This window comes from Orycteropus afer, unplaced genomic scaffold (genome assembly GCF_000298275.1).
Source record: "Orycteropus afer afer isolate SDZICR_OR568_19922 unplaced genomic scaffold, OryAfe1.0 scaffold00127, whole genome shotgun sequence".
NCBI lineage: Eukaryota > Metazoa > Chordata > Mammalia > Tubulidentata > Orycteropodidae > Orycteropus > Orycteropus afer.
This window is the reverse complement of record NW_006921714.1, coordinates 7,040,337-7,053,188: the sequence shown is the minus strand read 5'-3', so window position 1 is coordinate 7,053,188 and position 12,852 is coordinate 7,040,337. Positions and strand designations below refer to the sequence as shown.

Sequence of the window (12,852 nt, the reverse complement as noted above, 5' to 3'; positions counted from 1 at the left end):
AGAATAACGTAGAGTCTGTAAAACACCACATAATATGGATGAACTTGGAGGACATTATGCTGAGTGAAATAAGTCAATCACAGAAGGACAAATACAGTATTAGTTCATTGTTGTGGAGGGTCAAGGAAAGATATGGAGGGAAACTTTCTTGGTTGGTTGCCAAGGGTGGGAGGGGAGGGGAGGGAACACTGCAAAAAAAAAAAAATGCATTGACCCATGTCACTTTAGTTTTGTATATGTCACTGTACATAAAGTATCTTTCAATAAAATGCATTAAAAATAATATTAATAATAAAAGATTTACCGCCTTGGAAACACTATGGGGCAGTTCTAGTCTGGGTCACTATGAGTTGGAATCAACTGAATGGCAGTGGGTTTTCCTGGTCTTCCCTGCCTTCTATACCAACCACCCCTTTCTCACCAGCAGTAAGTAATCCTTTTGTTAGTTTCTTGATCTCTTGTGTACACTCTTATTAATTCATTAATTATCCATTTATATATGTGAGTGCCTATTTTGGGCACTATCTGTCCTCACAAGATAGTTAAAGTTGTAAAGTTGGTACCTGTGAATGTGACCTTATTTGGAAATAATGTCTTTGCAGATATGATCAAGTTAAGATGAAGCCATACTGGATTAAGAAAAAAAGAAAAGACAAATTCACTGCTGTGGAGTTGATTCTGATTCATAGTGACCCCTCCTTGGGTTTCCAAGGAGTATCTCTACAGAAGTAGATTGCCCAGTCTTTCTTCCATACTGGATTAGAGTGGATCCTAAATTCAATGAGTCTTGCCCATATAAGGAAAGGGACACTTAGGGACATAGAGACCTATAGACATAGAAAGGGAAGAAGGTCATATAAATCAGAGGCAGAAATTGAAGTGGTACGTCTTTGAGCCAGAGGATGCCAAGGATTGCCAGAAAGCACCAGAAACTTGAGAGAGGAAGGGAAAAAATTTTCCCTAAGAAGGAGTCTACATCTCCATTCCAGGGTCTGGTCCCAGAAGTACTGCCCAGCTTTGTTTGTCCCCTTGGCATTGGTGCCCTGAACCCCACATCCTAGTCCATAGCTCTGCCTTCAAATTTGCCTAGAACCCAGTCTTCCCTCATCGTAAGCACCACAGCTTTCATCAGAATGGCAGCACTAGGCTCCCGGATGGCCTCCCATGTCCCCACCTGTCCTACAGTTCAGTTTTCACTCAACATCCAGGGTAATCATTTTAACCCAATGTTTAGATCACTGCACTTCTGGTCTCAGAACCTTACAACAACTCTCCATTTCAGTCAGAAGAGTCAAGATTTCCTAGGGACCTACATGCTGTATGTAGTATCTTGCCCCACCCACTGGGGTCCCTTACCTCTTCTAACTCTCCTCCTCACCCTGCTCCAAACACACTAGCCTCCTCATAGCTCCTTGAACATTCCAGGCTCGTTCCCACCTCATAGGTTTTGCATTGGCTGTTCCCTCCTCTCAAAAACAAACAAACAAAAAATACTCACTGCCATTGAGTCTATTCTGACTCATAGTGACCCCCACGGGGTTTCCAAGGTGGTAAACCTTGGAAACCTCTACAGAAGTAGATTACCCCATCTTCTTTCTGCACTGTGGCCAGGGGGTTTGAACCACGAACCTCCCAGTTAGCAGTCAAATGCCTTAGGCACTGTGCCACTAGAGCTCCTTGTTCCCTCGTCTAGGAATTTTTTTTACCCCTGGGCAGCTGCGTGAGTTAATCCCTTACCTCTGTCATGTCATTGCTCAAGCATTGCCTAAATGGCTACCCTATTTATAATCACAAACTACCTCCTAGTCCAGTTTTCCTGATACCTTTATCTTGCTTTGCTTTTTTCCACCATTGCACTTTTTGCTTTCTCACAGACCAAATAATTTACTTATTTATTTTATTTATTTATTACTTATTTCCCCTGGATAAGAAATAAGCTCCATGAAGGCAGGGAATTTTGTGTTTTATTCACTGATACATCCTCACACATAGTAGGTGCTCAATTAATGTTTGTTGAATGACTGAATGAGTAACTGAACCAATGAATATAATAGTGAGTATAATGTTGATTCTCAGAGTCCATCTCATCTCAGCCTTCAACTGATCACATTCCTTCTACCCCTCTCTACCTTCAAGGGGCTGAAACAAAGAGAAAACACAAGTGAATGGTGGGCATGGTGTTGACGATTCCTCATGACTTAGAGCATGTTAGAGCTCCTTGTTTATTCCTATGCCATTATCCTACAGAAGGAAAAATAAAACCAGGCCTGAAAAAACAGAGGCAGTGAAAGGCAAAATAACCCTATAACTCCACCTTGTTCGAGGATGGGTTCTCCCGCCACTCCAGCCCTGTGCCCTGGATATTACGGAGATTTTACAACATCTCAGAGGTCCTTAGGTGGTTTGATACAGAGTCTTGGAGGATGGAGAGTTGAAGAAGAGTGGGAGTGGTCTGGGAAGGAAGGTGGGAAGCCCACATACACGTCAGGGCCCTGAGGATAGTCACCTGGTCTGCAGTGACTCTCTCCACCGCCTCAGTGTCTCTGGGAACAACATGGCTTCCACGTCCTTCATTTTGCCTTCATCAGGGAGGATGAAGAGTGCACTCGCATTACCAGTGTATTTCAGTTCCACCACGGTGCAGGAGAGCTCCTCATCCCGGAAGTAAGGTGTGTCCAGGTCCTCAATGTTCATCATGGGCACGTTCACGGACTTTCCTTTGCTCACATGAAACTTTGACTTGTATGTGTCTTGAGGATCAAAGGGATGCTGCCATTTGGCTAAAGGTGGGGGCGTAAGAAATCAGAGAAGCGGGTGAGTGGAAGAACTGCTGTGCCCTTATCCCAACTCTGTCTCGGTTCCCGGAACGGAGAAAGCACTATACATCATCAGCCACAACAGAGTTCCTCTTAGGGATGGAACTGCCTTGTTTGGAAAGATACCTTGGCAGGTATATAATCTGTAGCGGGTGAGGATGTGACCCCACAAAGCTGGACCGGGAAGGGGGCTAGGTAACAAATAGATGGCTAATTGTTCTGAATAAGAAATCAACAGGAGCTGGGGAATAGGCAGTGCAAAAAAGAGATTACGGTGGGGAAAGAGGAGAACGGTTCTGTGCGAGGCTGGCACCTGGGAGGAAACTGGAAAATTCCACAATCCTTAAAAGGCATAGCCTTCCTCCTGTGGCTTCTAGCCAAACAATGGACAGGCATATAGGGTGAACATTTGTATCAGGTAGATATACTCTTTAGCGCGATCAATCATGGGAGAACAGAAAGGCAGTGTTTGCACAGGGAGATAGCTGGGGGATGGGAGGTAGGAATGCATAGGAAAGAAGGACACAGGCAAGAGGTAACTATGGGGAGGAAGTGGGGAGAGAGCTGTTACATTGTGGGACTGCAGTCAATGTCGTAAAACACAATGTGTGTGAACTGCTGTATGGAAAATGAATTTGCTCTGTAAACTTTCATCCAAATCACAATAATAGATAAATAAATAAATAAGGCATAGCCTTTCAAGAACAGTGCCTAGTGACCATTTGAAGGTATTGCAGGTGTGTAAACATATAAACACACTTCTGACACCCCAAACCTTCTACTCCTCTCCCAAGCAGCTTATGGAAGGATTTGGGATGTAAAAAGGAAGAAAGAGGATGAGTTCCTCATGGGGGTTGGTGAGAGACAGACAGAAGAAAATGCCCATCGGTGTGAAACAGCTGGGAGGAGCAAGGAGACTTTACTGAACTCAGACCCAGGAGTGAACTTGAGAATAAAGCCCACGGCTCCTTGTGACATCTTTGGGGCAATGACTTCCCAAAAGACATGGGCTAAGAGGTGCCACCCAAATTCAATAATCCAAAAGAACAAGGTAGTCTCAGCGGATATCTGAGTGATGTCCATCTTTATGGCCATGGACAGTCATAGTTAGCAGCTCAGACTTCCTCTTGGGTCTTGAGCCCCCAATCCCCATTACTTTCATTCTTAATCCTGAGGTACTTGGAACTGTTGCAATTTCTTGGACTCAGTAGCTCCAATCTCCCTCTGTCTTGTACTTTTCAGCCACAGCTAGCCAGTCATGGCTCATGTCTTGAGCCAATAGAGAAAGGCTTCTGGTTTAGTCTAATTTTTCAGGCCCTTCCTCACTTTGCTCCCAACCCTCTCCCATCCCATCCTGGGCTGTATCTCTGTATCATCAAAGAATATGCTCCTCTTCTGCCATTTTCTTTTGATGACTAACTTCGTTCCCTGGCTTTCACTCGCTCTAAGAACCTGTCTCCCTCATCTTTGGCTCTGCTTTAGGATTTACGAGATCCAGCCCTCCAGATCCAACCTCAGGCTCAGCCACATTACAGATGGGTTGAATGACTAGCCCCAATTTCTAGTCTTCAAGTTTGGGGTGGTCATACACAAGGGAGCCCCTGCTACAGCATTCCTAAATGCAGCATCACTCATACAAACCTCCCAGGCTTCTCCCTTCTTGACCCTATCAAATGTCTTGGCCAAGCATATAATCATAGCGCTCTTACTCCAGACCCTGTTTGTGCTTTTAATTTTGCAAAGGGAAAATTCCATACAATTCCCTGTAGTTAATATAAATCCTCAAACTGAAGGCTTGTTTACATTAGTTCCTATTATCTGATACAAATGTGTCTGATTTTCAACAAAAAATTACCAGACATAGCAAAAGGTAAGTAATCACACAGTCTAAACAGACAAAGCAAACATCAGAATCAGATTCAGATGTGACATAGATGTTGGAATTGTCAGGTAGGGAATTTAAAATAATTTTGCTTAACATCTTAAGGTGCAAATGGAAAAAAAAAAAAAATAGACAATAAGCAAGAAGAGATGGGTAATGGAGCCAGAGAGATGGAAATTCTTAAACTCAAAAGGAAATGCTACAAGTAAAAAGCTCAGTAACGCAAATGAAGAATGCCTTCAATGGGCTTATCAGTGAGACTCAACACAGCCAAGGAAAGAATCAGTAAACTTGAAGTTATCTCAACAGAAACTTTCCAAATGAAAATGCAAAAGTATTGACAAAAACAGAACAGACATCTAAGAACTAGGGGGGGGGAGGGGGGCAACTTCAAAGGTGTAACACACATTTACTGGAATACCAGAGGAGAAGAAACAGAAAACAGAACAGAAGAAATATTCAAGGTAATAATGGCCGAGAGTTTTCTAAAAGTAATGAAAGACACCAAACCACAGATCCAGGAAGATCAGGGAAAACCAAGCAGGACAAATACCAAAAAATACACACCTAAGCATATTACAATCAAATTGCAGAGAACCAAGGACAAGAGGGAATGTTGAAAGAAACCAGAGGGAGGAAAAAGCACCCAACCTACAGAGGAAGAAAGAATTAGAACTGACTTCTCACAAAAAAAAAAAAAATTCAATCAACAAGGCAACTGAGTAAAATATTTAAAGTGGTGAAAATTCCAAGAAACTCATTCTTTGGAAATCCTGACATGGGCCCCTGAGCTGTATGTATTTAACTAAGTACACTTTTTCCTCTTTTAGGTAAAGGGTCAGTCAGCAAGCTCAACTCCCAAGCCCAATACAGTCATGGCTTGTTTTTATATGGTCTGAAGCTAACAATGTTGTTTACATTTTTAAAAGGCTGGGAAAAAAAAAAAAAGGAATCTGTGGCAGAAACCTATATGGATGACAAAGCCTAAAATAATTACTATCTGGCCCTTTATTAAAAACAGTGTGTTGATCCCTGCTCTGGATTGTGACTTCTATTCTAAACTCTGGAAGATGCTCAGTAAAATTTTTTTTTTCTGAGTTAAAAAGAGGAAGAAAAGGGAATTTTGGAATGGGCCCAGGATAAGTTGGAACCTCTATTACCTACTAGCTATACCCTGGAACAAGTCACTTAGCTTGCAGAACTTCTTGCTCCCTATCTAAAAAATGGGGGACATGACTACCTACTTTCAGAGCTGCTGTGAGGGTTAAACAAGGTGGTAGTAGGTGCCCAATAAACATGAGGATGCTATTTATTTTTCTCTATAATAGAAGCTAGTGTAACCAAAGTCCGCTTCTAGGTGGCTCTGCTTTCTCTACTGCTTCATTTCTTCACTTGCCTCCTCCCCACCTGCAGGTTTTCTAGGACTAACATAGCAGCCCTTCCTTCTCCACACAAGTCTAACTGTAAAGAGCATCATAGTCAAGGCCTGTTGTTGTTGTTGTTATGTGCCGTCGAGTCGGACCCAACTCATAGCAACCCCTCCTTGGTTTGCCAAGGCAGTATATATACAGAAGTAGACTGCCCCATCTTCCTTCCCAGGAGTGGCTGGTGGGTTTGAACAGCCAGCCTTCTGGTAAGCAGTCAAGTGCTTTAGCCACTATGCTACCAGAGTAAACAGGCAAATCTAATTGTAAAGAGCATCATAGTCAAGGCCCAACACAAAGTGAGATGTTTCAGTTAAAAAGTGCCCCTGCTTACCAGCTACTCACGTGGCTTCTGTGGCCACCATGTGTGGGCAGTGTCACATGGTACCTCCAACATCACCCAGGAGACTAAGGCTCCTTTGGGGTCCTTCCAGTCATCTTGTCCTCCAGCATGGGTTCCCACCAGGAAGATGGGTGGCCTTTGGGTGCTCTAGGGATTTCCGTGTATGCCACAGTGGGAGAAGGGTGTTTTGAGGGATGAAATCACTGTCCATATTATAATCGCTCCAAGATCTACTGGCTTTTTAATTTACTCACATCTGCTCCTTATCTTCCCATATTTCTGTCTCCAGGGAACCAACTTTTCTGATTCTGCCTCCTGTGTGTCTCCTAGCATTTCCCATCCAAGAAGCTTGGGCCCCATCATTCCAGCTCACGAAGCCACCTCATAGACTCCCCTGACTCTAAGCTTGCCTCCTTCTTCCAATACCCTCGTGAAAGCTGTCATGAGTGAACTGTGTCCCCCCAAAATATGTGTCAACTTGGCTAGTCTAGAATTTTCAATGGTTTGGTAATCATGTAATGGTGTAATCTGGCAGTTATGTATTTATGTAATCATCCCTTATGATGTGATCTGATGTACTTATCCTCCTTCCATGATGTGTTGTAATTCCTGAGCTTTATGTGCTCATGAAAGGTCTCTGGTGGTGCTGTGGTTAAAGCATTTGGCTGCTAACCAAAGAGTAATTTGAGCCCACCAACTGCTCCACAGGGGAAAGATGAGGCAGTCTGCTTCTGTAAAGACTCACAGCCTGGGAAACCCTGTGGAACAGTTCTGCTCAGTCCTAGAAGGTCACTATGAGTTGGAATCAACTTGATGGCAGTGGGCAGTGGGTATGTGTTCATGAGGCAGGAGTAGGCTATGATAATGAAGATTAGATTTCTTCTACTTCAATCCACAACCAGTACTCATGGAAGCAGTAGTCAGGAAATCAGACATCGTATTGCAATAGCCAAATCTGCTTCAAAAGACCTCTTTAAATTGTTGAAAAGCAAAGATGTCACTTTGAAGACTAAGGTGTCCCTACCCCAAGCCAAGGTACTTTTAATCGCCTCATGTGCATGTGAAAGCTAGGCAATGAATAAGGAAGGCTGAAGAACTGATGTCTTTGAATTGCGGTGTTGGTGAAGAATACTGATAATAGCATGGACTGCCAGAAGAACAAACAAATCTATCCTGGAAGAAGTGCCGTCGGGATGCTCCTTAGAAGTGAGAACGGCCAGACTTTGCCTCACCTACTTTGGTCATGTGGTCAGAGGGGACCACTGCCTGGAGAAGGATACCAAGCTTGGTAAAGTAGAGGGTCAGAGAAAAAGGGAAAGGCTCTCAATGAGATGGATGGACACAGTGGCTGCAAGGATGGGCTCAAGCACAGCAAGGATTGTGAGCATGATGCGGGACAGGGTAGTGTTTTGTTCTGTTGTCCACAGATAGGGTCAATACAAGTCAGAATCTACTCTAGGGCACCTAACAAAGAAACAGTGATGATTAGGTTAGGTTTGTTATGTTAATGAAGTACCCTTACTCAGACCACAGCTCAGATCAGATACAAAGGGAGTTTCCCTGGGTGTGGCCTGCATTACCTTTTATCTTACAGGAAATAAAAGGAGAGAGAAGCCAGCAGAAAGAGAAGGATTTTAGTACCACCAAGGGATTTCTAGGGAGCTCTGGTAGCATAGTGCCTAAGGCACTTGACCAGAAGGCTGGCGGTTCAAACCCACCAGCCACTCCTCGGAAGGAAGATGGGGCAATCCTACTTCCATAGTGATACTGCCTCGGAAACCCAAGGAGGGGTCGCTATGAGTCGGGTCCGACTCCACGGCACATAACACACACACACACACACACAAGGGATTTCTAAACACTAGTCTAACTGTTGTTGTGGGAACTGTTGTAGCTATTTACCACGGAGTTGATTCTGACTCATGGTGACCCCAAGTACGCAGAGCAGAACTGCCCCACAGGGTTTTCAAGGCTGTCACCTTTCAGAAATAGATTGCCATGCCTTCCTTTCAGCACCTCTGTGGGGTTTGAACCATCAACCTGTCAGCTAGTAGTCGAGCCCTTAATCATTAGAGCCACCCAAGGACTCTAGCCAAACACTTCTACTCAGGAATCCTAACCAGCCCAGCTGTCTCTTAAGTAGGAGCTCATAAGCCTTTTTTGGGGGTTCTCTTGGGGCCATTTGGGAGTGGAGTATGTCCTTTGGATCCAGGGTCCCTGTGCTGAGAACCTCCTAGACTCAGGTGATGATTGATGCCACTACATATGGAGATCTCCAAGGAATACCAGGCCCACAGACATAAAAGGAGACAAGGACCTTCCCCTAGAATTGACAAAGAAAGCCTGGAACTCAGACAAAGAAAAAGTTGGACAAAGAAAGTCTCCCCCTAGACCTGATGCCCTGAATTTGGACTCTGGTCTCCTGAACTGTGGAAGAATGAATTTCTGCTTGTTTGAGCTATCTCCTTGTAGTACATGTGTTATAGCAGCAGTGGGTAACTGAGGCAGAAGCCCAAGAGATCATTCTCCTAGGGTCCTCTAGAGAGGGTCCACACATCTCGTAAGGCTGGTGGTGTCCTTTATGATCTGGACTCTGCTCGACTCAACACCTCCAGCTGCTGCCCTCTCTCTTGGACCCTGCTTTGTACCACAGAGAACTACTTGTTCCACAGGCCATGCTCTATCTTGACTCCATGGCTTTGCATGAGCTATTCCCTCTGCTGCAATGCTTTTCCCTCCTTAGCCCATTTGGATCTAAAAAAAAAACAAACTTCCCAGGAAACAAACTCCTTTCTTGACTCCATGGTCTCTCGCCTTCCTTAATCTCATAAAGTCACTTTTGTGCTTCTGGCATCATTTGGTGAATTGATCCTGTGTGCCCATGGGCCAAATGGATGCCACCGGGAGAAGAGCAGAGAGGAAGAATTAGCAGCCATGGGATGCTCAGTCCCTCCCTAAGCTGGTACAGAGCACAGCAGAGCTGAGACACTGGGACCCGGGATTTTCTGAGTCTGAATAAGAGCCTCAAGAATGACCAGGTCCCATCACACACAAGTTGACTGATGTTCGTGAGCCTCGCTGAAGCAATTGAGTAAAAAATGAGATACCATAGGGTGGAGGGCAGGTGATGAGAGGGTGGAGAGATACACAGATGCCCCCTCAGGGAGGGCTGGAGCACTCAACTGAGGGGAGCACTGCCTGGAGGCTAGAGGCCTGCAGGGTTCCTGAGAATGTACAGCCCCTCCCTGCCTGTTTGCCCACTGTTAGAAGCCCTCATGGCCCCAAGAGAACCCGAAAAACGCTTATGAGCTCCTAGTTAAGAGGCAGGAGAGAGGGGACAGCTGCGCTGGTTAGGATTCCTGAGTAGAAGTTTGGCTAGAGTCCCCGGGTGGCTTTAACGATTAAGGGCTCAACTAGTAGCTGAGAGGTTGATGGTTCAAGCCCCACAGAGGTGCTGAAAGAAAGTCATGGCAATCTATTTCTGAAAGGTGACGGCCTTGAAAACCCTACGGAGCAGTTCTGCTCTGCATACACGGGGTCACCATGAGTCAGAATCACCTCCACGGCAAACAGCTAACAGTCCCACCACTGTTAGACTGAAGTTTAGAAACCCGTTTGCAGTGTAGTTTCAGCAGCCAAGCCCCACCGATCTGGCTTCCTGCTCTATGGTGCTCTGTGTAGTCACAGACCGTTCTGTCATCTCAGAATGAAAAGCCTGTTTTCCCTCAGAATGCCAATACACACGCACCTTTAAAGAAGATGTAATTCACCAGGACCATCACTGTTTGTGGGTCAAGGCCGCTGACCAAGTCCGCAATCTTCCCCTGGGTCTTCTTTTCCACGTAACTGTTGATGAGCTGCTCGGCGGTGGCAGTGTCTTGGAAGGTGGCGTTGAAGGCCTCGGCCCCGTACAGCGCCTGGGCCTCCTCCCTGAACTTCTCCAGCACATTCAGATGCTGCTCCACGAACATGGCATTGCTCGTGCTCAGCTGCAGCTGCTCACCAGGCCGCTTGAGGGTACGCAGAAGGTGCTGGAAGCCCTGATGGATTTCAGCCTCTGGGGTCTCTGTGAGGTTGAACTTGAGGCCTTCGAGAATCTCTGTCAGGGTGGTGCCACGGGCCCCTATGGACACGAAGGCCAAGGCCATGGAGATGCTCAGGGGTGAGAAGATGACATTCTTGTCGGGGGTCTTCAAAGCCAACTGCTTGTAGAGGCTGAAGGCGAAGTCAGCATTGCTGGAGGCCATCCTGAGGCTATCCACATGGGTCTCATTCTCGTGGGCCTGATCTTCCCCTCTGAGTATGCTGCTCGAGTGGCCCACGACAACAGCCCCCAGCAGCCCCAGGGCCAGGAGAGGTGACATCTTCTGCATTCTCAACTCTGAAAGCAAAGCTCCTTCAAGCCATGGCAGTTCAGACAGAGCCTTAACAACCCACCCACCACCCATGGGACTCCCTGCACAGCCTCCTTGTGGCCTGGGGTCAGTCCCTGTTCTGCTGCCCTCACCAGCTTTGCACCCTCCACGGATGGGTTGGGTGTGCTTCTGGGCACCCACCACCCAAGATCACGTTCTGTGCTCCCTCCCACCTTAGGAGGTAGGTGCTGTCATTGTTGCCATTTTCCCAGGGAAGATATTGAGCACAGAGAGGTGAAAGGGCTTGCCAAGATCACACAGCAACCAAGGGGAGGAGTCAGGGTGAGAAGCAGGTTTGCCTGACTCCTAGGCTGGGAGCTAAGTGCTGGGGTGAGGAACTGGCCAACAAGAATGCCCAGTCCCCAGTGAGGGTGAGCCCCTGTCAGAGGAGATTGGAAGGCAGGAGTCCCTCTCCCCCATGTCCTCTACTGCTCCCAAATTGGAACCACTGAAGGAGCTTGCGCCCCATCAGACAGACCTCAGAGCCCTTCTGGCCCTCCGTCACAAGCTGTGGGCCTGGGACAGGGACACGACTGCTTGGTGCCTGATCGTGCTGAGTGTCAACGGCACGAATGCACAGAAAGCAGTGCCTGGAACCAGAATCCCTTGGTAGGGGTTGGCATAAAGAGCAAAGGAAGACTGGACTTTCTTTCTAGCCCCTCTCAGGTAGACCCTGGCAATCTACCTCTCAAAGGTCATGGCCATGGAAACCGTACAGAGTGCACTTCTACCCTGGCACACATGCGGTTGCCATGAGTCAACTTGACACAGCAGTAACTGGTTTGGTTCTTTTGGCTTATTTTTATCATGAGTCTAGAAAGGCCTCCTGGTGGTGGTGGGAAAAGCAAGGGGGGCTTCCGAGTCTAAGAGGCCTGGCCTGGGGTCTGTGTTTAGCCCCTTGTGATCAGGGTGGTGGCAGCAAGTGACCAAAGCTCTCTAAGCCTGTTTCTGTCTCTGTCAAACCTGTTGAGTGATGACATTATCTCCTAGTAGGTGTTTCTGGGAAATTACTTCCGCCCCTACTCCCCCTGGAGCTACTGCACAGGGATCTCGAGATGCAACTGAGTTCAAAGCTCGGCCACAGCAGCCAACTGGATTCTTCACCCAGCACCTCTGGCCTCTGCTCGCTGAGCTCAGAACTCAGAGGAGCCAAGGGGCAGCCTGTGTGCTGGGGAGAGGAGAGGCGGGGAAGAGGGGACAGAAGAGGGGAGAAAAGAGGAAAGAAAGAGCGGGGAGAGGGGGGGAGAAGAAGGAAGAGGAGGGAGAGGAAAAGAAAGGAAATGATGGGGAGGAAGGAGCTAAGTAAATTCCCACCAAGAGCCCTATAGGATTCCTGCAGATAAGCTCAGGGACAGAGGCAGCCAGGTTGCCTCAACTATGTGTCCACTTCCAGAACTGGGCTTCTGACGCAACCGTTTTTTGGAAAAGAGTTAAACTTTTTTTTTTTTTTTTTCTCCTGAGGAAATTATTTCTGGGGCAGAAGGGCTTGTCTGTTTGGGGAAGCCAGAGGGCTGGCTGTTCCCCAGCGGTCTGGCTTCTCGGAGGCTGGATAGAACAGCAGCCTGCCTGCCTGCCCGGACGCCCACCAAGAGGCCAGCAGCAGTGCCATGCCTCCCAGCCTCGCCTGCAGACCCTGGGCAGCCATGGCCACCCCCCAGGGGCCTGCTGCACTGAAGAGTTCTGAGAACAGCCCGCTAGGTCAGTGAGGGGGCTGCCAGGTCACCCTTCCCCTTGGGACAGCTGGGCTGCAGTACAGGAAAGCCAGGCGGAGGCAGAAGGGGGTGAGGATCCCCAAGTGGCTGGACCGAGACCGCCGTCTCCACCATCAGATTCCCCAAGTGTCGGCGTTAGAAATGGCCTCGGAGACCCTGGAGACGCCCCCAGCACTCGGCAGGTCTGAACACCCAAACTCAGAGGGACAACTGTCCCTGTCGTCAGCACGCAACTCCCAAGATTCCGTGTGGAGCCAGGC

General features: G+C 47.3%; 1 protein-coding gene across 1 annotated transcript in view; it reads right to left on the bottom strand.

Annotated features, from left to right (window-relative positions):
* The window catches only part of SERPINA3 (serpin family A member 3), a 42,103-nt gene extending 31,265 nt beyond the window's left edge, over nt 1–10,838 (bottom strand). The window contains exons 1-2 of the mRNA XM_007944550.2: nt 10,214–10,838; nt 2,507–2,780 (exon numbers count right to left, since the gene is read on the bottom strand). Of these exons, the coding sequence (XP_007942741.2) occupies nt 2,507–2,780; nt 10,214–10,838 (899 nt within the window). The remainder of the gene's footprint in view (nt 1–2,506; nt 2,781–10,213) is intronic.
* Nucleotides 10,839–12,852: the final 2,014 nt, after the last annotated feature.